Source organism: Melozone crissalis, unplaced genomic scaffold (genome assembly GCF_028551555.1).
Source record: "Melozone crissalis strain CALT ecotype California unplaced genomic scaffold, PUWL_Pcris_2 ptg000005l_1, whole genome shotgun sequence".
In the NCBI taxonomy this organism is placed as follows: domain Eukaryota; kingdom Metazoa; phylum Chordata; class Aves; order Passeriformes; family Passerellidae; genus Melozone; species Melozone crissalis.
Window position 1 is genome coordinate 53,120,029 of NW_026535783.1, and position 25,246 is coordinate 53,145,274.

Genomic DNA, 25,246 nt, shown 5'->3' on the forward strand with positions numbered 1-25,246 from the left:
GGACCCTGCATGTACTTCAGAAATATGTTCTCACTGAAAAAGCATTAGGAAGTATTTCCACATGTAGTCAGAGATTTTTGTTTTCAAAATATTTCAAACATTAAAAATTTAAATTTAATAAAGGGGATTGAAATGCTCATTTGTTAAAAAGCTCAAAGTAGACCAGGCTCTGCACAAATCCATGTATGCATATACATCTAGATTAAAGGATGTGAAGGGGTTTTTGTAATATGTAATTTATACCTAAGTGCTATATAGTTTACTATGAGGAATTGTTGCTATATAGTGGTGACACCAGAGTTGGTAACTGCTGCTTGCATGTCCCAAACTTGCAGTCCAGTAGGACTGAGGGCAATAACCTCCACTTGCCATGAATGGCATTTGTACTCTCAACTCAAGGGCATGTCTAAAGCTTTCTGTCAGTCAGAGTGAAATAAGGAGATCTTAGCTAGTAATAATTTCTGGATCTTTTTCAATTGACTGTTTTTAATGTGTTATTTAAGAGGTTTAGTTGTAAGCCCTACCAGTGCGCCAGTGTGAGGTCCTGTGCATGTGTGTGTTCTCCTAGCTTTAGTGGAAGAGTACAGAGTGACAGTGAAAGAGTGCCACTGCATTCTGGAGGACCTGGAGCCAGATCACTGCTACAGTGTGTGGGTCATGGCTGTGAATGGCACAGGCTGCAGTCTACCCAGTGAAAAAGCCGTTTTTAAAACAGGTATGTACATTTTTAGTAATTTGATTATTATTATAAGTTTCAGGTCCTTAGACTACTTCAGTCCACAGTGTTACTGACACAGAAGAAACTGCTCCATTTTGCCCATCTGGCAGATAGCAGGCAGTTCATGGTCATTCCCTTGTTTGCTCAGAGATAGTGACATAATTGTTCCTGAGAGGAAACTTGAAGGCATTCAATTTGAAGATGTTTCCAGTGTTGGGCCACATGGCTGCAGCATCAGAGTGGCACATTATGTATTTATCTTCTGAGTCTGTTGCACCGCTCCATGGAAGCTCTGGGAAGCCCCCTGGCTGCTCCCTACTGCTGCTCCCTCTCCTGCCCACAGTGGAGGAGATGGCTGCATGTTTTGCCTCTATCCCTGAATACATCTATGTTGCATTGATTTAAGGTATTAATTTTTCAAGGGAAGGACTGCTTTACTCATGTTGCATCCTGTGTCTTGCTCAGTGGGACACAAATCTCAGGTGTGGCTGAGAGGCTCTGCTGTTGTTTAAGTACTATAAATTGAGATGAGTAACTAGATGAGTATTGCTTATGAGCTTCATTTGACTGATTAAGTTTTCTGAGCATTAATTTCTTTAATAATTTGTATTGACAAAACTATTGCTTCTTGAATTGCAAGCAAGGAGAAGCATTCTTGTGTTTGAGGCCCTCCTGTCAGACAATTTTTTCAGTGCTGCAAGATAAAAACAATTACTCCATTCCTGAAGTCACAAATACAGGCAAGGATTTCTAACAATTTCATAGCAAAAAATTCTATGTTCCATTCAGTTCCACACTGAGTTTCTTGTCAAAATTACTTGGCAGCAGCCACAGCTTCAAGCCTTTTGCTTAACCTACTAGACTTCACATATGTTGATAATTCTCCCCGATACTTAATTTGTGATTTATATTTTAACAAATGTTACTTTCCAGAGAACTCAAAGGGGAAATTCAAATTTTTGGCTTCAGCAATGCAACTGTGAAGATAGTGGAGACTTTCTGCCAAATGCACAAATAATTATGAGTTATTGCTACCTAATAAATCATCATTTTAAAAGGAGTTTTCACCTTTCTAAAACCATTATTTTTAAGAAATCTCTTTGTCTTTTGGTGTCAAGCTCACTACACTTTTTTTCCTAAAAATTTAATCCTTCTAAGAAAAGTTAATTTATATGAGTCTTTAATGGCTTTCCTCAGCTTGTTTCTTTAAGAAAACAAATAAACTGGGTAAAATGTGGGCTTATTGAACACCTTCCCTAAAACTCACCTGAGCTCCCTCTGGAGTGCATGAGCCCCAGATGGACTTTTTGGGGACACTGCTGAGGACTAGCTGATGCAAAATTGCTGCATCTTTTCAACACCGAAGGCAGAAAGATGAGCACCAGTAATGGAAGCCAATTCTTCAGTGGGAGTCCAGCTGCTTTGATACAAAGACAAATTTCAATTCTTCAAGTAGCCCAATAAAGTCAGAAGGAAGAACAGAGAGGTTTTTTTAGTAATTCAGACTGAAAGTTCACACATACAAGAAAATAATTTGCTTATATATGCAGTTAATAGCAGAACAAAGCTGAGTCTCTTCCAGTTCTTGAGAATGCTCGCAAAATTTCTCTGTTGGCACTGCACCCATGGAAGTGTCAGTGTAGCCTGGAGAGTTGTGGGGAATGCAGGTAAATGCTGCTGTAGCACCCGCTCAGAGCCCCCCAACTCTTGCTCCTCCACCTCCCAGACTCACAGCTTGCCCTTCCCTCCACTTGCCCCTCCCTCTACTGCCCTTCCCTCCACGCAAACAGTATTTTCTGTGAAGGGATGATGCTCAAGGCAAGAAGTATCTCTCTATCCCCCAGAGCTCTCCCCCACAACTGATCTTCTGTCTCCTTGCAGTCCTAAAGACATCGAAGTAGACACATCTACTGTTGCTCAAAACCTGCATGATTTTCACCCTGTTTGGTCTTCACCTCTTAGACAAACACTTGCATGAGTTCCACAATATTACAATAAAATTAGATTTTGTATTCTAGCTGCAGTTAATTTGTTAAAAAAATCTCAGAAGCACAGTAACAGCTTTTTCTAGTATGCTTACTTCAGCTACTCTTTAGACAGATATTTTCAAATTACAGTAAAAACAGTTTAATGTCTTGTGACATGCTGTTTACCCATACATACATGTTGGTATGTGTGTATGCTGCTGACTGCAGGTATTCGAGGATTCAGCCATTAGGACTGTTTATGTGAGTTTCACAACAGGTGGTAAGGTGTTTTCTGTTGCTATTTCCCAGAATGGGGAAAAACAAGAGAATACAACTGATCCATTTTCAGCCTACAGTGTTGAATATGCAGTTTCACACAATAGCTTTTGATTACTTGCAGCTAGTGCATTATTTTATATTCCGTTTTCTGTATTGCAGTTGGGCCTGTAGCTCTTAAACAGAATCTCTAAAAAGGAGAAATTACGGGACCGAATTTTAGCATTGCAAAAATAAAAAGACATAATTAAACAGAAAGTCAGCATCTCCCTGTCATTTCTGCAGCAGCACATTTGTTCTGATGCAGTTCATGCAGGGGCTGCTGAGGACAGGATTGAGGCAATGCAGAGAGCTGTAGGCAGTGCTGCCTCGGTGCTCTGCTCCTTGCAGACTGGCAGAAATGAGGAAACATTGCTTGAGGAAAGGCATAAAAATTTACCTTTCTAAAGTAAATGTGACAAATGCACAACTATTCACAATGACTTTCCCAGCATGTTTTTATTGTTTGTTTTCCCTGTAATGTAGCCCTCTGCCATTCAAATACAAACAAGCAAAAGATCACTGCGGGATGAGCAAAGATGTATCGCAAGGGTTTTCACGGAGGTGACTGTTGCTTCCCTTCCCAAGACGCCCCTCGGGCACCCTCCTCACAGCACAGCTAACGTGTCCTTGTGTCCCCAGCGCCCGCTGTGCCCACCATCAGGGCCGAGGATTGCACCGTGTGCTGGGACACAGCCACTGTCCGCTGGCCCGCCGCATCCGTGTCCGCCGAGTCTTTTATCCTGGAGTACTGCCGGCAGCACTGTCCGGAAGGAGAAGGCCTCAGGTCAGTGCCTCGGTCACACTGGCAGCCGCTGCGCCCGGCCTGCGGAGCGCCGCCCGTTACGCAAGAGATTATTCCGCCTGCAGCCACGCAAGTAGGAAATCTGCTTCTGTGTGCTGAGGAATTTAAGGGGCAGGCACTAATCCGTGAGATTAGGCTGAGACATAAAAATACTTCCTTTTCATTCTGCTTAACCGGACAATCCCTTTCATTTGGGGCCAAAACCGCGGAGATGTTGTGCTGTCTGCAATGAAGCCGAAGTTCCAGGGCTGTGCTGGGCGGGTAAGCCATGGCGGCCCCGCAGCTGCCGCAGCCCCGGGGCAAGGCAGAGCAGGGCAGCTCCACAGGAAGGCGAGTGATGGAGGAGCGTGGCCGAGTTTGCTCTTGCCTTTGTGGAGAACAAGATGGAAGTCATCTCTAGGCATAGTAGGGGTGATATGGGTGTTTCAGTAATACTGGTGACCCATCTGTGCTGTCTAGACGTGCGTGCAGAGACCTCACAACACACAGCTGAGCTCAGTGCTGCCTGGCTGTGCAGGCATGCCACAGGGCTCCAAAAGTAGCTTTGAAGTTCAGGGTAGTGGCTGTTTATGCCAGACCCTCTCTGGTTTCCCCTATGCTAAGCCTGTGCTGCATAGAGGAGCGGACAAGGAGGGATGTTGGCACCTCTGAGCCGGGTAACTGTGCACTGTGCTGAAATGCTCAGAAAATTGTTGCAGAATCATCAAATCTTAGAATAGCCTTGGTTGGAAGAGACCTTAAAGATCATCTAGTACCAACCCCTCAGCTGTAGGCAGGGAACTACATGGTTGTCTGCAGGTCCTTAGAGCTTGGGGGTCCTTGTTTGCCTTATAAAAACAGTGACAATATTCTAGCAAAATGCAGCTGCACAGGTCTGAGAAGTTTTGTGAAATGGAGAGGGGTGACTTGCCATACAGAACCCCATGGAAGAGCCTCAGCCCAGCTGAGGTTGTCTTTTTCACTTCCTGAGAAGCCGGATTAGGGTCTTCAACTATGGGCTAGTTCGCATGGACATCATGAAGATGGGTTAGAGAGGGATGAGCTCCTTGAAGAGGAGGGAAGGGTTTGCAGTCAAAATTAGTTAAGTGGACTGAAGGGTTCTTAGCTTTGTAGGAGAGAAGTACAACTGTGAAATTGTAGATGCCTTGCTCCTTACAAAAGTAGGCTGAAAACTGAAATTAAAAGTTTCTGTGTGGGTGGGAGACTTTTTATCATGCAGCACCAGTATGCTGCATTACTGCAATCAAGGAGAAGTCTCGCCCAGTTCTCCTGCTTCTCGGAGGGTCTTGCTGTGTTTCGTACCTATTTCATGAGGCCATCAGGTCCCTCTCAACCTGCCGAAGTCGCTGCTGGTCAAAGATAATGCATCTGAAACATATGCTGGTTGTTTGCCCTCAAGTTTCTGTGCTGTTATTTGAAACTGACTTTTTTCCTCTAAACCAGAAGCTGTGCTGATTTCTGTAATCCATGAGCAAGGTGTTGGTAACATAAGTGTTTTCTTGTGTGGTGATAAATGTGGCAAAAAAGCTTCCAGAACAGACCCCTTTGCTTTCTCAAGTGACCTTGTGTAAAATCTACCGTGTTTATAATTATACTGAGTTACATTTGACTTTTTGGCCTCCTTGTCAGCAGAAGCTGGCCTTTAACTGTGACAAGTGTGAAAACTTTCCACAGGACATAAAAATGAATTTTCTCAGAATTGCTATAGCTTAAAATTCTCTATTTGTAGAAGGGCTTTGACCTCTTTTTGTGTGTCAAAAACAAATGGTTTACCACTTACTTTCCCTGAAAACAATTTCCCTTTTTCCCCCTTAAATCAACCCCTTGAGAATAACCTGGAAATCTTCTGTAGTGTCACAAGTTGTTATAGTGATGGAGAAGTTTTTTTAAAGATTTCTATTTAAGATTTTAGATAAAGTTGAGGGGGGGTAAAGCCTACTGCTAGATGGAGAATTGCCTGTATCACTCATATCCAGGGCCCCCAAAGGAGCAAATTAGAATTAGAAATCAACTTGAATAAAAGTCAATCAACTTGACTAGAAGCCAAGTACCTATATAAGGTAGAATAAAACTCTGACTCTATGCACACCCAGAATTTTGGTTTCAAATCTTGTAGATGTTTGTTTAGTTTTGTTTTTTTTTTTCCCTTGAAAGCTTGGGGTTTGTCCTTTGCAGGTTTCCTGAGCGACGTGCATCTTGGGGATCAGCTGAATGTGGAGCTCTCTCATAGACAGCCTGTGCCTTTTGTGCTTGCAGCAGCCCTGGAGCTAAGCAATTTCCCAGTCCCTGGGTGTGGGAGTTCAAACACATTTCTCAGCAGCCCTAGAAGGTTCATTCAGTTGCTGCTGCGAGCACAGTGTGAAAGCAGAGGTCAGGGAAGAGCATTCAAGAAAAGTTCAGGAGAAGGCAGCATGGTCCCATCCCCATAAGGCTACTTCCACAGATATCATTCTGGAAGCTCACCCAAGGGAAAGGACACTGCCAAGGGATCAAACAGGGAGAAGCGCCCTCATTGAACAGCTAGAGACTGGTCTGAGTCAGTGACATGTAGACTTCAGCATGCCACAGGATCGCAGTGTGGTTGAGGCTGGAAGGAACCTTTGGAGATCGCCTAGAGTAACACCCCTGATCAAACAGAGCCCCCTAGAGCCAGTTGCCCAGGATGCTTTTGAATAACTCCAAGAACATCCTTGGAGCAATCCCAGCTCCCGAGGGTGAGAATATGAAGCATATTTGGAAATGAAACCTCACTAAAGTTTCCTTTCAAATACTGTCAAAAAACAAAACAAAACAACCAAACAAAAAAACCCACAAAACCCCAGTCAGGGGAAATGGATTTGTAGAAGGCCCACACAGTATGCATCCGTATGCAAACTTTGAGATAAGAAATGCTGACTTAGAAATGCCATGGAATAGGACAGATATTGCTGAGAGAAATGGAGCTAGAAAAAAGTTTCAAAAGATGGCCTTGCAAATAAGACTAGATACTTTGGAGAAATAGAACAATGAATGATGCATTGGGGTAGGACCCACAAGGGGTAGTTTTAGATGATTGGCTTTAAGGCACACAGTATGGCATGGTAAAAAGCTGATAGGCCAAGAAACGCTTATAGTGTGTTGGAATTAGGAAATAATCGGCTTCTGATTTTGATGGTGTGAATTATCTCTATTGTCTCACCCTTCTCATGAGACTGAAAATGGAATCAAAGTTTTTAAAATGCCTCTCAGTTGCCCCATATCTAAGTTAAGAAAAAGGTATTATCCAGCACCCAACCAACCAAAACATACAAAAAACCATCCAACCAACCAAAAAAACCCCACACAAATTTACATTTTCCCTTCTCCTTTCTGTCTTCTTGCCAGCTTGCCACCTGAGGGACATAATTTCATATAAAATCACCTTAAATCTTCAGCAAAAACGAGTCCCTGGCCTGCTGCAGTGGTTTTAAAGCTCTTTCACAGGTTGAATCTTTTTCCAGAATCTTTATGAGTGACTCTTTGAAATGTTTCTTTCAGTTTCAAGAGCTCTGCTATTTTCTTACTGTTCAGCAGCCTCTTTGTGTTGAGAAGTCAATGGAGTTGTGGGTGGAAGATGGAAAGCTGTGAGAAATGTAGTCCAGGGATTAGGTATGTAGGCTGTTCAGATGTAAAGCCTGTGTCACATCATGAGAAATCTGTAAGACTCAGGGAGGCAGAAATAAGTGCAGTATGCAGTGAGCTTGTGAAAGTGGAAGTTACTGTATGTCATCCTCTCTGACAGAGCAAGACCAGCACTTCTGGGGAATGAAGTTTTTGGGTTCCTGATGAAGCAAGTCTAATGCTGGAACAAAAGAAGCAAGTCTCCCTCGTCTTTCATTGCCCACATGGTAGTCATGGTAGCTCAGGAAACAGGGTGTTGGAAACGCAAAACCTTCCTTCCCTCTAACTCTGCCAATTGCAGATAGCAGCAAGCAGGGGGTGTTTTTGTGACCTAATCCCAAAACAGCCTGAGCTGGGACAGAGGAGAGGAGAGGAAAGGAGGCATGTGGCACAGCTGTGAGCAAACTCAGAGCTATTTGCTCTTTATTTTTAGCTTCAAGAGCTTTTTTCCACTCATGGTGCACCCTTTCTGTACGCTTCCATATGTATCTTGAGAAGCTTGCATACTTTCACCCTAACTCCATGTCGGTGATAGCAGCACAGCTCTGGAGGTACTGTTTCAGTGGGATCTTGGGGGTGGAAATGACAATTATAGCACAGAGGGTGTTGTGATTCACTGCAACGCATATCATTTGCTGGGTTCAGGCAATATTAAAAGAATATCCCCTAGATGTTGTTTCCTTTAAATAAATGAGGATGCTGATGAGAGAAATGAGCATGAAAACGCACGATCAGATGTCCCTAAAACCAGAGAAATCACAGATTTAGCATAAAACTGCTACTATAATATTCCTTGGCAAGTTAAATGTGAAGGAACATGCAAGTCCTTCTTGTTCTGCTTTAAATAGCACATACCTGATATTTGATGAGTGGATTTTCAGTCTTACAAATTCATCTTACAATGAAAGGATTGAGAGGAGATACTTAAAATAGTTATCTTTGAATGCTTCTTGACTTTTTGTGCACTAATTTTTGTATCAACAATACCAAGAAATTGAGAGGACAGTGCAAGTAAGATAACGTTTAATCTAAAGACCAGGATGCCTCACACTTTGATAGCAACATTATTACATCTCAAATCATCTCTGAAGTGGGCAGGTGTATATAAAGTAGAAACTATCTGACATTAGAAATATTGTAGGTGGATTTCTTTTTCTTTCAAAATCACAGTTCACTACTTAAGGTGAGCTTGAGGAAGATCCATCTGCAGTGCTTGTTACAAGAAATCAGAAATGAAACAGCCTTCCACCAACACAGTCAGGATGCATTTTCCCTCGCCTTCTCCTACACATAACCTGTATGCTGTAAGCTAAGCACTAATCATACCTTCTTCTCATACTTGCTTTTGTAGAGTCAGTCTAAAGCGTGATAAACTACTGTGATTGCTGGGACCCCTCAGTATTCACTCTCCCCTTTTACCCTACCCTCTAGATAGGGGAGGCAACAGATAGCAAGACCGGTTTCTTCTTTGCATGCAGCTTCTTTTGCTCTTGGATCTGGCTCAGAATGTAGCAAATGAAATTCCTTCTTGTCAGCATATTCTGCTTCATTAGTTGGCAGCAGCAGGACTGTTTTTAAGCCTTAATCATAGCTAAAATTGATGGGCTCTTATTCTTAGGCAGCTTAAAGCTGGCTGAAATAGATTACCAAGCAGATAATACTTTCAAAAATCTGATCACCGTTTTACAGCCCAGATCAGATTGAAGTCAAGATTTTTCTGTCTCACTATTATGACTGAAAAGCAGCATGCCATTGACCTCTGATTTAAATATGCATCCAAATTCTGATTTGGAGAATTTCGTATTTGTAAGAGACCAAAGTCTGAACTTCGATCGCTGACCCTATTCTGCAAATGACTGGACCCAACATGTTTTCTAAATACCTATGAGACGTCTCTGGGATCTACACTTCAGATTATAAATACCCCATGTCTACTTATTATACCACAATGTAACTATCTAATTGAATTTAGAAGTGATTTTGTATTTTATTATTTAATCATCTGATGAGTAGTACATAGTGAAAAAGATCTCCTAATTTCTATGGAAGGATACTGACTTACATAACATTTTCCAGATGACAGAAGAAGGAGCCGTGTACAGGGCATCACTGTGCTTAAGGCATGCTGATCTACATAGTGCCACAGACAGCTTTCAAGGAATAGCTTAGCATGTCCTCTTTTCATGTCACTTGTAACTCTTTGCTTAAAACTCCTCTCTGGTGGTCTGTGCTTCAGATTCACGTCAAAAATGTCAGTGTGCTGCTTTTAAGGAACAGATTGGGTAAGTCTTGCCTAGGAAGCTTGGGCAAATTTCTTCTTTCTTGGGCAAAAGCTTAGGTGCCTGCTTCTTTTCTCCTGCCTCTGCTTCTATCCTGTTTTTTCCTTTCTCTCCTTTTATATTTGCCTCCTTTCTCAGTTCCCATCTTGTAGCTTTCTTCGAATCATCTTTTTTTTTTCATCTTGTCTCCTATACTCAAGTCTAAAGAGCCTGTGTTCTCATTTGTCTATTCATCAGGTTGCACCCCTTCCCTAAACCTTTCAGCCTGCTGTGCTGTCAATGCCTTGCTGAAGTGGTCTTGTGGTCAGGGCCTTGGTGAGTCAGAAGGGTGAAGCAAACCATGCAATTTCTGCCATTTCTCTTTACTTCATCAGTCCCAGCATTAATGTAACACATTCCCTGAAAGTGGCATAGTCTTGTGCTGACCATGCCAGAGCCCCAGACTCTTTGAAATTCTTTTAAATTGAAGGTACACATCACAGAAGCACCCAGTGCATTTTCTTGATGCTTTTAATCGCCCTTAATGACAACTGTCAGTGCAAAATACCTGTCACAGACTAATAAGAATGACACACCAGTCTTTTCTGAAGATGCCATCCTCCTAGAAAGAGATCTGTGTGGTGTAAGCAGGAATCTGGTGTATTAAGAGCGGTGAGATTTTACCTTGATGTGATAAATGCAGCAGAAGCAGGCATGTGAAAAATCCCGATGGATGAGAACTGATTATTCATCAGCTTGTACTGCTCTCTGGTGGGATATGTGTGTAAAAACAGTAACCCCTAATGAATGGAACGATCTGATCTGACTGCTGACTTGCTTGCCTTACCTCCTCTGGGTTCACAGCAATTTGTGCTGCAAAAAGTAATTTATTTAGTCTAGCTTTTCTCAGGGGCATTGCTTGCCATTGTGGAGAGGGACCATCGTGGACTCCACCCTCAAACCTGAGGTCGAAGGGAAAGTGTCTTGCTCACTCTCCAAAGACAGGTCTCCCATTCTGGAATTTAAATACTTGTCTTGTAGATTCCTAAAAGCATTTCTTGAAGGAAATTACCTACTTAATACAGATAAACAATCTTTACCTACAGGCATACAATGCAGAGCATGTATTTTGTCTGGCTTTGCTGTTATCATAAGAGGCAAAAAATGAGGAAAATCAAGGTCCAGTGCAAGAGAAATTGTTAAGCTAATCTTTCTTACTGCTGTCAATGTTGAAAATAAAATGGCATCTTTCTAGCCATCCAAAATACTTTTCACGGATACTTTAAAGCACCTGTGAAGCAATTGAGTGGGTGCTGACTCCTGCTTTCTAGCAGTGTATGAAGACACCAGGGTTAGAGGATATGAGGGCTAGAGAGTTTTTAAGGCACTGCACTGGAGAGCGTAGTCAAAGCAGGAAACTGTGTGAAGGCAGCTCCTCTGCTCTGCCTCCTGCAAAACTGCCCTGTTAGAGTGCATTTTACCACAGCAAAGACAGAGCTCAGGCTTGGCTGTTGAAAGATTTGTCAGTGAGGAGTTCCTCATAAGAAGTTAATCACCATTCTGTGATGATTTTATGATGAGAAGCATGATTTCTGTGCTGCGTCAGATAATGGTATCAATTCTTTTGGACTTGTAGCATGTACCCAGATAGTAAAACACAAGCGTATTCAGTGTCATGTAACTAATTAATTAAAAGTGGATTTTTTCCTTCAGAAACTTGGTTATTATGTAAAGAAAAAACAGACTTTTCACAGGAGGCAGATGAGGATTTGACTCAGTGCTGCTTAAATTTTATGTGATGAATTATGCCAAAAACCAACATAAAGTGATCATTACACCAAATGACTGCACTGGGTCATAAGTAAGACAAAGTGAAGACAATCCCTCAAGTGAAATGCTGAAGCTCCTACATAACCCAGTTGTTTGTGAAAACAGTGTTTGTCTTTCTCATTTGGAGTTTCTGTATGGTTTTTGTTATTTCAGTTATAAACAATACAGTTAGGGAACTTAACTGTTGGCATAAAACAGTCTTCCCTAGTTTGGATATTTGCATACATTTTAATGTGTCTTCAACATTTGCAGGTCTTTCGCTGGTATAAAGAAACCTGAATTGAAAGTATCCCTGGAGCCCAATGTGAACTATTTCTTCTACCTGAGGGCTGTCAACCCATTTGGGACAAGTGAACAAAGTGAAGCAGCTCTCATCTCAACTAAAGGTAGATCATAATTTCCTGATGTCAAAACAATGGGGTGGAAAGGGCAAAGTAGCCAAACATTTTTCTTTGGAAATTATACCTGAAGTTCCCAATATGGTTGTGACCAAGTTACTGAAATTTTTATCTTGTTAAATCAAATTTATATCCCTTTTTTTTTCTGCTTAAAATTAGCATAATCAGGACTTCACTTGAAGCTTGTATATTTATGTCCTGTGTAAAACTAGTGTGACCTCAAGCAAAAATGTTGAATTCTGTCAAAGAGATGAAGTGATTAAGTATTCTTCAGGGATCTCAGTTTGCTTGAATCTGACAGAGCACAATCAGATAAAAGTTGTCATGACTCTAAAGAAAACCTCTCACAATTAAAACCTAATGGAGTTTGAGTGATGAGGAAGCATGCAAAGCAGTTTTAAAACTATAAGATTTCTAGATAAATAGTGTTATGTATGGTTCTTCCAAATCAGCCTGAAAATTGAAATTTGGTGTTTTGAAAAAAGCAATTGATTGAAAATTATTCAAACTTCTTACATACTGTAAAAGACCTCTTTATCACCTATCTGCATTTCTGAATATTAGACTTCTGTCTCAGTTTGGAAGACTCCTTGTATTTGCATCCAATTTTCTGTCACTCCTACCTGCCAGCAGATACAACCCTGTCCAGCTGAGATGGCCATAATTGTTGCTTAACATTTTATGATTCCTCTCATGTTAATGTAGCCAACCTCTCAGATCTGGTGTTTCTTTGTCATGAATTGTACCAGGAACTCGATTTCGCCTGCTGAGTGACACAGCGCATCCTGCATTGCAAATCTCTTCTAATGCAACAGTGATCCACCTTCCTGAAAAAACCAAACTCACTGGGTGAGTAGCAGTATGATAAGCAAAACCATCTTGTGGGGTTCCAATAGGCATCTTTAACACAACACTAATTTTGTAGAACTGAATCATTTTGGTCATGCAGCCTCTGGACTTCATGCAATTGAACCTCCCTTTCAAGAACACTGCAAAATCTCAGTACTAAGTCAGCGGTGGGATTGATGTAAAGGAAGAGCTGGGTGTCACACTAAGGAATGGCCAGGAGGTGAAAGGTAGTGGTACCTTTGACTGCTCGATTTGTTTCAGCCCATGGTCACCTCTTAATCCATCAGAGTCTCAAAGCAATTTTTTGCTGCACTGAGAACGTCAGCTTTGTGGGCTTTGTTTTTAATACATTGTGGATAGAAGTAATCCATCTTCCATAGTTTGCTTCTCTGCTGAGGGTATTATTGGTAGTGTTTTCCAAAGTATTTGTGGCTTTGGAGAACTAGGAAGTACTCCTGGGATATGTTCACATGATTGTACCAGACTAGCTCTATCCATTGAGAACATTGCAGGGGGTGGATATATTGGTATCAGTCCTAGGACAAGCACAGGTCCCCTTGTATAACTTGTGTCACACTGATATGGCTTCTTAAAAGGTGATGAGGATTTACTGGTTTAAGCACTTTTTGTTGCTGTTGCCACTGAATGTACACAAGATGTTTGTGACTATGTCTGTATGAAACCCCAGACTTTCTAGTTTGAACAAGACTTCTAAATTTGAGGTGTTTTAGATAAGTCCATCTCAGTGCAAAGATGAAAAGACTCTCAGTGAAATCTTTCATAAAACTCTGCAGTTAGAACAACAGAGTGCAATTTTTTGTGATGCTTCATGATTTCACTGAAAGAAATATCACAATATGGTTTGTCTACCACCACACTGTCTTTACTATATTGCCTCTTGCACAAACAGGTTTCCTTCAGTCCTGGGTGAACTGCTGCCTGCTCAAGGATGTCATTACTGGGAAATTGTTGTCTCTGCCTGCAGAAGCTACAGGATTGGGATTTGTTATGAGGCAATAACACAGAGCAGTGTTCTGGGGTTGAGTGATACCTCCTGGTGCATGAGGTGCTGTCCTACACAAACCAGGTAAAGAGGATTCAGTCTGGTGGCTCAGGAAGTTACCTGTCTTTCATGAAAATAAAACTGACCAGACACAAGAATCATGAAAGCAGAAAGGATTCTTCAGCTTCCTTTATGTAAATTTGAATAATTAGAAAAGGCTATCTCCATAAAACCTTTAGACCTCCTCTTAGTTTAAAAAGTATAAAGCACCTTAAAAAATAAAATTAAACTCAAAATAGATTATTTTAGCACCCTTTATCCAGAGAGTGAATAAAACTTAAAGAACTAGTTTGTTGCTGCTCATATCCTGATTTGCTTCACTAAACACCAGCAAAGGTATTTATTTCAATAAATGCAGCCTTTTTAGAACCAATTCCATTTGTAGGAGATGTCAAGACTTGATAGGGAATGTTTTCTCCAGCCTTGTCCTTCACAGTGATAGACTTCCCCTGCCACTGTGGCAGGACTGCAGGGTGCTGGGATAGTCTGTGGTAGCAGGCCAGTGCCGGGCTGCTTGGAGATTTGTAAGGCACCACCCTGCTACTTTGTAAAGTGTGCTTTTTTCTGTGTGAAATCATACAGATGTATGAACATTACTAGCTAAATGAAACATCCAAGAGTTTTTTTTCTACGAGTCCAAAGATACCAAGTGAAAAGGCTTGTCAGGATGCCAGGCAGGGCTTGAAGTGATGCCACATTTGCTTTGCCTACGTACTGAGCAAAATGCTGCAGCCACGTGATAGGCTGCTGTATGCAGCCACCTGTTAATAGATTGGAATTGAGCTGCAGGTTATTTCTGGTAAATTGCTATGGGGAGGCTCATTGTATTCTGGTTTCCATTTTCCCGCAGCTTTCTTTACAGATTTCTTCACACTGGTGTGATGAGTGATGTCCATGTGACGGAGCACCTGGCCAAGATTGGCATCCTGTTGGATTATAGTAGTGGAAGGCTGTTGTTCTTCAATGCAGAGAGAGGACTGGTGCTGTTTGCCATCAGGCACAAATTCACTGATGCTGCTCACCCAGCCTTTGCCCTGGAAAAGGCAGGAGTGCTTACCCTGTGCACAGGAATGGAGCTACCGGAGTTCGTGAAGCAGAGCTAATCTCCTGTTTCGCAATTTCCAGAAAACTGTTGAATACAGCATCAGGGGATAGAGAGAGGAAGAGGTATGCCAGGAAGGGACAGGTAGTCTTCACTGATGAATGCTACATGCACAGCTCTCCTTCACATCATCAGCAATTGTAGTTTCTGCTCAGATAGATAATCACCCAGAGCCTGGAAGAAAATCAACTCCTTCAGATGGAGCATGCACTTAGTAATACACAGAGCAGTACTTCTAAGGGGATAAAGAAGTTTTGTTAGATAATGATAGTGCTAGCTGTCTTTTTAAAGTTAATTATGAACCCATGTATGAAATAAATGCATTTCTCACTGCAATACATGAAAGTCATTGTTTTATCATTTGCCAGGACAGCCAGAGCCTGAATCCAAGATGATGTGCATGGAAAATGTATAAAAATTTCAACAATTGAAACATGCTAAAGATTGATATATCCTGTGCCATTGTTTGCCAAATCTTTAATGCACAAATTAAGCAAAGTTGATCATGTAGAGATCCTCATGTTTGCAAAATGGGAGGGGAGTCCCAGGCTAGGTCTTTGTATCAGCCGTGTCCGGTCTGAGTATGCTACACCTACCTACTCTGCTTGGAGCAGACTAGCAGCTACCTGACTGTGTCAGTAAGTGCTGTGCTTGTGAGTAGCTTCTCACGAAACACAGGTATAAGGAAACTTGATAGTAGTGGTAAAATTCTTCCCTTGTGTTTTTCATCCTCAGTATGTCAGATCAGTGGTTTTGATAGTGAAAGGAAGATTGCTGTGCTGGACCCTGTGCATCACCACTTTTCTCTCACTGCCTTTTACCTTTGCACTTAGAAATATGATGCTCCTAATTTCAGGCTTGTGTACATTTTCCTGCATCTGCCCTGCTCTTTACTGTTATCCACACTAGGACGAGCATGACAGTGACGTGCAGTGTTTCAGGGCCTCCAAAACAAGCAGGCTAAAAATTGTTTATGTCAGCACAGGAGTAGGATGCTGATTTTTCTACTTGGCTTTTTCAAACCATTTTCCAAGCACTTCATACATTGGTGCTATGGCTGTCTTCCTGCCTGTCTCAGGCTGAAGGCACAAATGCCAGTGGTGCTGAATGCCAGTGAGTGCTGGGGGAAATAAATCTTAAAGCAGGCAGGCAATGTTTTCATGTTGTGCCTGCTCTGGAGATTTCTGCCTCAGGGGACTCAGTTGCCAGACTCATTTTTGAGCTCAGCTGAAGAGCAATACTCTCTGAATTAAGGCAGGTTTCAGGAGTGTAATAGAGTTTGCAGCTGAAAAGAGGAGTTAAATGAATTACCATGAAGCTTCTGCTTTTTATGCTCAGAGAAGGTGCCTGCTGTTGGTTTATTTATGATTTAACACCACCAAGGCATGTGTTTTGTGCTCCAGCCTGCTATGTGCTTGTCGTCCCAGGAGAGCCACAATCCGTACTGTCATAGCAAGCTCAGGCAAGCCTGAGCTTGGTTAAGGCAACACAAAGAGGATCCTGTGACCACTCATTTTAAGCTGGAGCTCTTTCTGGTATTTCAATAAAACAGTGTCAGTTCTGAGTCCCTGTCAAGGAGAGAGTGGAATAAAACAGTAGGATTGTGCCATGTTGGCTCAAGTGAGAGTTTTGTAGAGGTGTGGAGGATGGTGAGAAAAGGTCCAGGATTAATTGGGAAAGAAAGACAGAAAGGGTATTGGGGGTAGCATTACTCTGAAGGCTGAAGCGGAGGAGGCGACAGAAGGTAGGCTGGAAACTCACACAAAGCAGATGGTGATAAACTACGACGCAGGTCACTGGTGTCAGCAGGGTGTGTTCCTCAGGCTCCTGCAGCCAGTGAGCTCACCAGAGGTTTGACTACCTCCAGATCTTAATGTGGTTCTTAGAAGTAAGCCTGAAATATCCCAGTACTGGGCTGATCTTACCTATTCCCTCCTCACCCTGATCACTGCCATTCCAAAGGTGGGATTACTTCATGGACAGCAATATGATATGTTGACAAGGGGAGAGACAGTGATAGAAGGAGAAAAAATGACAGGAAATTTTCTGGATTGTTTTTTCAACAAAGACAAGAAGCAATTGCCTTGTCAAAAGCAACTGTGTATTAGTAGTAATTAGTGATTTTAAAATGAAAAATGAAAGCTTTGTCTATTGCCAGACATTATCACATAGGTACTGTCACAGCACCTGAGCTTGGCAAAATGTTTTTATTGGAGACATCTCATTCTTAGACATATTTGGTTAATTTCAAAAAATGGCTGGTGTTATTGATGAATTTTATATAAGGTCCACCTTTTATATTGAGCAGTGTCCAAAAAATTTATTTACTGTTTATGTGAAAGCTGGGTAAGTTATTTTAAAAAGAAAGTGTCACTCCAAGAGCTTAAACAGTACTCATTTGAATGTCTAAATCTGGTCTGCTTTAAGCTATGCCTGATGAAGAAGTCCTGTTCAGAAAAATGAACAAAGTGCACACTAAACAGGAAACTATATACGAGTTAAGATTCTGTATAAAGAAAACACTCATATTAGTGAAGAAAGCAGACCCTAAAAGCCACAGCTAAACTGCTAGGACTTACAGTATAGGGTGCAAACTCTGCTGCTCTTGGAAAGCTTAGAGGTATATATGCTGTGATATTTTACTTGCCTGATGGGCATTAAGTTCAGAAACTTACTTTCTAGAAGGTGACTGCCCTTAAAGACTTCAATGTACAGCGCAGTGAGACTTTGATGTTTGTTGCTTTCTTTTTCCTCACCATTGTAACTTGTATACTAGAAGAAAAAGGCAGAAACCTCCCAGTCACTATGTTTTTGTTGTGCTTTATGAATTTAGCATTTAAAAATGTCTCAGACCCAGCAAATAATGTCACTTAACTTGACTGATAATCACTAAGACTTCATGAAAATATTGAGAGGGTTGTGTCACGTCTGTACACAGTCTAGTCATCATTCCATGCTTAGAGCAACATTTTAGGAGTTACACAAACATCTTGAAAAGAGTTCACCAGTAATTTGGGGTTTATTTTCATTCTGAAGTACAAAAGCTGATGCCTAACAATGTAAGCATTGTTAATAAATAATAGGACTGACCTGAAACATGTTTCATTAAAAGGAACATTAAAAGGAATTTCCTCTCACTTAAGCAGATTTTAGATTAGGCTTGTAAATGCCTGTGCATTGAGATGAGAATATAGGCTTGACTGTAAAGACAGAATCATTTATTTCTACTGTCAAACTAGGGCTGAACAGAAATATTGCTAGTATCAGTGGTATTGATCCACAAATCTCGCTTAGGTCAGTCTGCCCCAGAGAGAATTTCATGCTTCCTTGCGACGTCAGACAGACGTTGGCAATGCGTCTGCAAACCACAGCATGTGCACTGTTCCTGCACTTGCAGAACACCTCTGCTCTTGAACTGGCTGTTCTTTCAGATGATTGGTACTGGAATTGGTCAAGTAATGCCTTGTTTTACAAGCAGGTGCATTAACCCCCTCCAGACCATCGTTTTTGAAAACTGTGTGCACATTGTCATCACTAAATCTGATGTATGACAAATACTTAATAAGTTGTTGTTAAATCCACAGTCCTGTGATATTGCCTGTGATACACATGTGACATATTGTTTCTATTAGCATTGCAGGGGTTTTTAATAGGTATGTAAAACAGATTTAAGAGTAATGTGAAATTAGGATCTTTCAAACCATTCTTACTTCAGACTAACAAGTAGGACCTATAGCATATTGAAGTTTAAGTTTGATTTGAAAAATCACAATCACAATTGCATTACTGTCATTTTGCTGATGGATTTACTAGCTATAGAGAATCCCAATATGCTCAGACAATCACAGAACCACCAAGGAAGAGAGAGCAACTCTTCCACTTCCAGCCTTGTGCTGTGGAAGAGATACTGAGCTAGTAAAGTTTTTGTCATTTTTCATGGCAAATTTGTTCAGTCTTATGGCATAATGAAAAGTAGTATTTGTTGACCAGAGATTTCTCTGCAGGATAGTTCCTGCAGGATACAGGTTGGAAGGAAATGGAACAGATTTCTACCCTGGACATTGAAGATGATTGAGTTCCAACTGCTCTGCCATGGGACAAAGGGACACCTTTCACTAGACCACGTTGTTCAGAGTCCCATTCTGCCTGGTGTGGAGCACTTGCAGGGACATGACACCCACTACTTCTCTAGGCAACCTATTCCAGTGCTACACCCTCACATAAAGAATTTCTTCCTAATATCTAATCTAAACCTGCCTTTCTTCAGTTTAAAGCCACTCCCCCTTGTCCTGTCACTGCCTGCCCCATTTGAAAGTCCCGCTACCAGCGCTCTGGTAGGCTCCCGCTCTGGTAGGCTCCCTTCATGTACTGGAAAGTGTTATAAGGTCTCCCCAGAGCCTTCTCTTCTCTAGGCAAAACAATCTCAACTCTCTCATCCTGTCCTTGCAGCAGAGGTGTTCCATTCCTCTGATCATCCCTGTGGCCCTCCTCTGAACTTGCTCCAGCTGTTCATTAGAATGGCCCCCAGAGATGGGCACAGCACTCCAGGGAGAGTGCTCATAGCCTCGTGAGAGTGGTGAAGCAGAATCACCCCCCTGGTGTTGCTGCTGGCCATGCTGCTTTTGATGCAGCTCAGGATGTAGCTGCTTTTTCAGCTGCAAGTGCTCATTGTCAGGGCTTGCTGAGCTTCTTGTCTATAAATGTCCCCAAGTCCTTCTTTTCAGGGCTGTTCTCTATCCATCCTCCACCCAGCCTCTGCTCGCATTTGAGATTGTGCTGACCCAGGTGCAGGGCCTTGCACTTGGTTTTGTTGAACTTCATGAGTTTCACACAGGCCTAGCTGTCAAGCCTGCTCAGATTCCTCTGGCTGGCATCCCCTTGCTCCCAGGAGTGGAACAGACTTCATAGCTTGATGTTAGCAGCAAATTTTCAAGTGAATTTCCACTCTGGAATCCCATTTGGAATCACCTCTGCAGGAACAATACCGTGTTTTTCAGGACTTGTTTTACAAGCACACTATTTCTCATGCACAGTCTTCTGAACCCTGGGGAAGCAGTGGTGCAAGCAGAGGAGTCACTTAGAGCACTGTCAGTGCAGTGGTTAGCTGAACTCGCTCCTGCCAGGCTGTGGCCACACCGCTGAGGAGTGACGGATGGAGAGCTGGGCAGCAGCAGGCTCAGGAGAGAGCTGCCTTCTGCTGAGCAGGCAACAGGCCCGAGCAGCTTTGAATACTGAGACTGGCAAAAGGAGACCTTTGTCTGAGCATGACTTCACACAGCCCAGCCTTCTGAGGACGTAACAGTCTGCCTCATGTCCTTTCATGAGCCCTGCTCAGAGGGTACAGTGCACGTGTAGACCCATAATTCTTATTTTTATTTTCACCGAGGAGAGGAGAACTACATTTTGAAGTAAAATCAACAGAGATTATTTTACCTAATTCTGTATCATGTTTTAATATGTACATGTGGTCCCCACTATCTTTATCTTATCCCACTACCTTATTTTATCTTCCCACTTAAAAAAAAGGTAAAAATGAAAAATTATACTTACAGCAGCCTTTGGATCAAAAACCAAAACAACAACCAAACCAAACCACACCAAAACAAAGAAAATAAGAAAAAAAGAAAAAAAAAAAAAAGAAAGCTTGGAGAAATTATCTCTGAATACTTCATAACAAGAGAAGGGTGCTTTGCATCTATTCCAACAGCATCTACTTGTCCCACTCTGGCTACCAGTATCATTCTTGTTTCCCGTGAAGGGTTTTATTCTGAAACAAATATTAATAAAAATATTTTGAACATGATGTACAACTAGCAGTGTGAGTAACTAAAAAATGACTGCTAGTGCTTAGGAAATAATCTGTGTCACTATTTCCTGCATCAAGTGAGGGCTGCCTTTCAAACCAAAGAATGTGTGTTGAGATAAGTAAAGAACTTTCTGTGCTTTGACCACAGCAGAGCTACACAGAAACACTTACATCTTGCCCAGTTATAGAAAGAGCATTACTTTCTAGATTATAAAAGCAGATTTTGGAGATTAGGCTGGGGCATTTCTTGGGTGTTAAAAACAAACAAACAAACAAATAAGTGCAAATAAGTACATAGTGTCTCTAAGCCCCAAGTGAAAAATTTACATTTTAACTCAGGGCCATATACATCTATAATATGCTTCTCTGGCACAAATTTGGGCTGTGTTCTGTGATTTCAATGCAGAAGACTCAGCCTGGCTGCCTGGCACTGCAGTTATTTTTGCACACATTCAGTGACTTCAATGGAACCTGAATAGACTGGATGTGCTGATCATATGTGGCTCATTTAGGCAAGTAAAGAGCAATAAATCTAACAATTGCTCAAACTGTGAGATTTCTAGGACGCCTGCATGGTGTAAAAATGCCACCAGCTTTACTTCCAGTTGCTCTCCCACAGATGCTGGACCCTGGAAAACCATTTAGAAGGAGCATAGTATCCATCTGAACAATATTTCTGCTTCATTCAAAAGACATTCAAGCTGGAGAAGTTTACTTTGCACTTTAAATCATGCCCAAAGTTAACAGTTCAGTTAAAAGGACATAGGTGGGTAAGTCACACTGAATTTACCAGGGAAAAACCCCAAACCACTAGAAAGGTCATCTTCCCCAGGTACTCTACCAAATACTTCATGGTTGTGTCCCACTGTAAGGAAACATTTGGTGTTCTGTTACCAAATGCTGTCTTTTCAACCACTTTGTAGTGTATTTCTTATCTCTAAAAAAGCAGGATCTCTGCTAACAGCAAAATGAATTACAAGAAATCCCAAGAATTTATACAGAGCTCTGTCTTTGGCATAATTTTTACACTGTTGTTGTTCAAACAAGACTAGAAATAATTTAAGATCTTCACATTAGTGAAACTCTTCCCTTAACTAGTATAATTTTGATCTTGAATTAAGCAGACTAGCTTTAGCTTTCAAAGCTTAAAATAGTTATCTGCCTTTTACAGTTTAGTTTCTGTGTTTTAAGGTGGTACACATGCTCTGTTCATATAGTAGCTGCTAGGCAGCTCTATTATCAGTAGTGCAGTGGTTAAGGAAGACATTAAAGATTATGAAGTAATGGGTTAAAGGCTGCAACAATCAAGAGGAAGCCAAAATAAATAAAATCCATGACTGGTGCCACACTTGTGTAAACATTTAAATATTCCACAGGGAAGCAAAAGCTTGGAGATATTACTGAGTATTACAGATGTTACCCAAGGAAGATGTGAATGCTGACTTTTATTGCACAAAGAAAGGAGTGAATAAGAGAGATATGCTTGATGTTGGACCAGGTCTTATTTTTGTAACTTGTAACAGACATGTAAGAGCACATTAATGACTGGATGTGGCACTCAGTGCCATGGTCGAGTTGACAAGGTGGTGATCAAAGGTTGGACTTGATAATATTGGAGATCTTTCCCAACCTAAATGATTCTGTGAACTCTTCTTTTCAATGTACAGTTAATTAGATCTGTTAGTTGGAAACCAATGGATCATATGTGTGTGCATTGGAAAAGCAAACATTTTGTCAGACTTTTGGCACAGAAATTAATCCAGAGCAACAGTTCCCACACTATGGCTTTACATAGTCTGGTTGCTTGGATACCCCACTCCAGCTGAGAACTGTAGAACAGCCATTCTGGATTCAGCGCCTGCTTCCTTGGGACTGCCACCAAAAGAGCCACTGAAAATGACAGTGATGCTGGAGTGCCGTTCCACCTCCTTAGCCCTGCAGAGGTGCATCAGGGTAAGCTGTTAAATCACCCCTCTCAACCCTTGCATCCTATACTTAGGGTAAAAGAAAACTGGGAGTGCCAGAATGGCAAGTTCCAAATCAGGTAGCAGAAAGACTGCAGAATGTGCTGGCACGTGGAACAGCTAATCCCTGCCAAGCAACAGCTCCTAAACACAGCTGAAAGTGGTAACTGCATGTGATGTGTGCTTGACTTACAGCAATTTCACAGCAACATGCCTCTTGCTGTAATTCTATGAGAGTGCAATTATTGTTTTTCAAGTCTTACTGAAATTTGCACAGTCCAGCTGTGACAAGCAGGCTTTTTTTTTAATGACAAAAAAAAGGCTTTTAAGGACATTCTTGACTTGTGGTGTGCAACTAGCCTTCTGTAATCCCTTCTATGAGCTTCTCTGTTCTACCCCAGGTGGGGAAGGTGCTTGTACCATGAATTCAGGACAGCTCTGGTATGGTACCAGAGTATATGGTACATCCTCCCCACTGAATTGTGCCTGCTTGTGACTATCAAAGACTGGTTGGTTGGTTTGGTGGTGTGGTAAATCAATCAATGACTTGTTCAATCCCTTCTACCTTTCATGGATTCACCGATACATGCCTGCTTTTAGCTTTTAAATGTTTATACTCTGCTTAAAATGTCCTTGCTCCCACCAATATTGATATCTTGGAAGACTCCAAGGCAAACTGCATGGACAGATGTGCTCTGGAGGCAAGAATTTGGCCAAAGAAGCAAGAGGAACTTTCTTAAACTGGCAAGACCTCCAAACCAGAGCAGAGAGAGGCACACCAGCCCCCTCTGCCCTGAGCAATGGAGGAAGCAGTGGAGCCCTGAGTCACAGGCAGCTCTGACTCAGAGTAGGTGGCAGTAAGAGTGACAGTGGCCCCCGTATGTACAAAAGCCACCCCCAGGGAGTGCAAGCAACCAGAGCATGGTGCAGCAGCTCACAAGGAAAGGTGTACAGGGTAGGTGCTGAGGGCTGCCAGCTCAAACACTTAGCTCAGCTGGTGGTCATCATTCTCACTGAAGAAGCTTGGTTTCCACTCAGCCAAATGACCATCCTCTTTGTGCACCAAAAGGACAGGTGGAGCTCCCACAGAAGCATGGAGCTCTCCAGGTCACAAGCTGCAGGAAGGGCCAGAGTGTGACACTGCTCTTAGACGGCAGCAGAGAAAACAGTTGTGTGAGAAGTGATCATGTGAACAGTCTGTTCAGCCTGGTGGCAGAGCTGGAATGAAAAGGAGAAAGACTGGGAAGTGCTGGGGCCTCTGACAAGGAGATTGTCTGGTAGAACTGTACTCTACCACCCCTTGGACCAACACATCTGCCATCCACATTACAAGAAGCAATGGATCCTCTATCCTCTCACCACCAGAAGGAGTGGACATCAGAGACAGAGGGGAATTGAAATGAGGTTCTGCTTGGGATGGAAGGCAAATCCTCTCCTGACCTACCTCACTTCACCAGGTGGGATTCTGGAATTCAAAGACAAGGGAAAACAGAATGTGTGTATGAATGTGCATCCAGGTTGGAGGCGTTTCTTAGGGCAGGGCAACCAATCCTCTCCATCATGATCACCTTAATTAAGGGAAACAAAAAAAAACCAAAAAGTGTCTCCCTTCTGAGAGGAACAGAGGGCCTTTTGTGCTGACTGAACCCAACCCATAGGGAAGTGTGCTGCCTCCCTGGGGCCACATCACCAAAAAACTCTGCAGCCTAGTACAGCCCACTGATTATTACCTGCTGCTGGTTTTCCAGGCGGGCAGCTGCAAAATCACAACAAGAAGCTGGCAGATAATGAGTCATAGAACCATAGAAAGGTTTGAAAGGGACCTTAAAGATCATCTCTTTCCAACAATCCTGGAATGGAATGCCATTAATTAGATGAGTCCCCCATCAAACCTGGCCCTGAACACTTCCAGAGGTGGGGCATCCACAGATTCTCTGGGCAACCGAGAAATGCATCAGCAACAAAAGGAGACCCAAGGAAAATCTCCATCCTTAGTTGTTTGTGGGGGAAACAGTGAGAAAGGATAAGGAGAAGGATGGGGTACTTATTGCCTTCTTTGCCTCAGTCTTTAATCACAAGACTGGTTGTTCTTAAGGTACCCAGATCTCTGAATCTGGAAGACAGAGACAGGGAGCAGAATGAATCCACATAATCCAGGAGGGAAATGTCAGTGACAGTTATGCCACTAAACCTGCATAAATCCATGGGGCCAGATGGGATCCATCCAAGGCAGTTAGTGGAAGAGCTTAACCAAGCTAGTTTCTATCATTTACCAGGAATTCTAGTTAGCCAGGGAGGTCCCAAGTGACCAGAAGTTGGCAAATGTGACACCCACTAGGAGGTTTGGGAGAGCATCAGACCAGAGCCAGACCTTACTACTGGGGAAAGTCACAGAGCGGCTCATCCTGAGTGCCATGGCATGGTGTGTGCAGAGCAGCGAGGGCTCAGCCCCAGCCAGCATGGGTTTGTGAAAGGCAAGTCCTGTCTGACCAGCCTGATCTCCTTCTGTGACAGGGTGACCTGCTCCACAGA

The 25,246-nt window shown here is 42.3% G+C and overlaps 1 protein-coding gene across 1 annotated transcript in view; it reads left to right on the forward strand.

The window, feature by feature from the left end:
- The window catches only part of CMYA5 (cardiomyopathy associated 5), a 45,420-nt gene extending 30,176 nt beyond the window's left edge, over positions 1-15,244 (forward strand). Inside the window, exons 8-13 of the mRNA XM_054282157.1 lie at positions 569-715; positions 3,643-3,787; positions 11,785-11,918; positions 12,680-12,779; positions 13,690-13,866; positions 14,693-15,244. Coding sequence (XP_054138132.1) covers positions 569-715; positions 3,643-3,787; positions 11,785-11,918; positions 12,680-12,779; positions 13,690-13,866; positions 14,693-14,945 — 956 coding nt within the window. The 3' untranslated portion in view covers positions 14,946-15,244. The remainder of the gene's footprint in view (positions 1-568; positions 716-3,642; positions 3,788-11,784; positions 11,919-12,679; positions 12,780-13,689; positions 13,867-14,692) is intronic.
- The last annotated feature ends 10,002 nt before the right edge of the window (positions 15,245-25,246 follow it).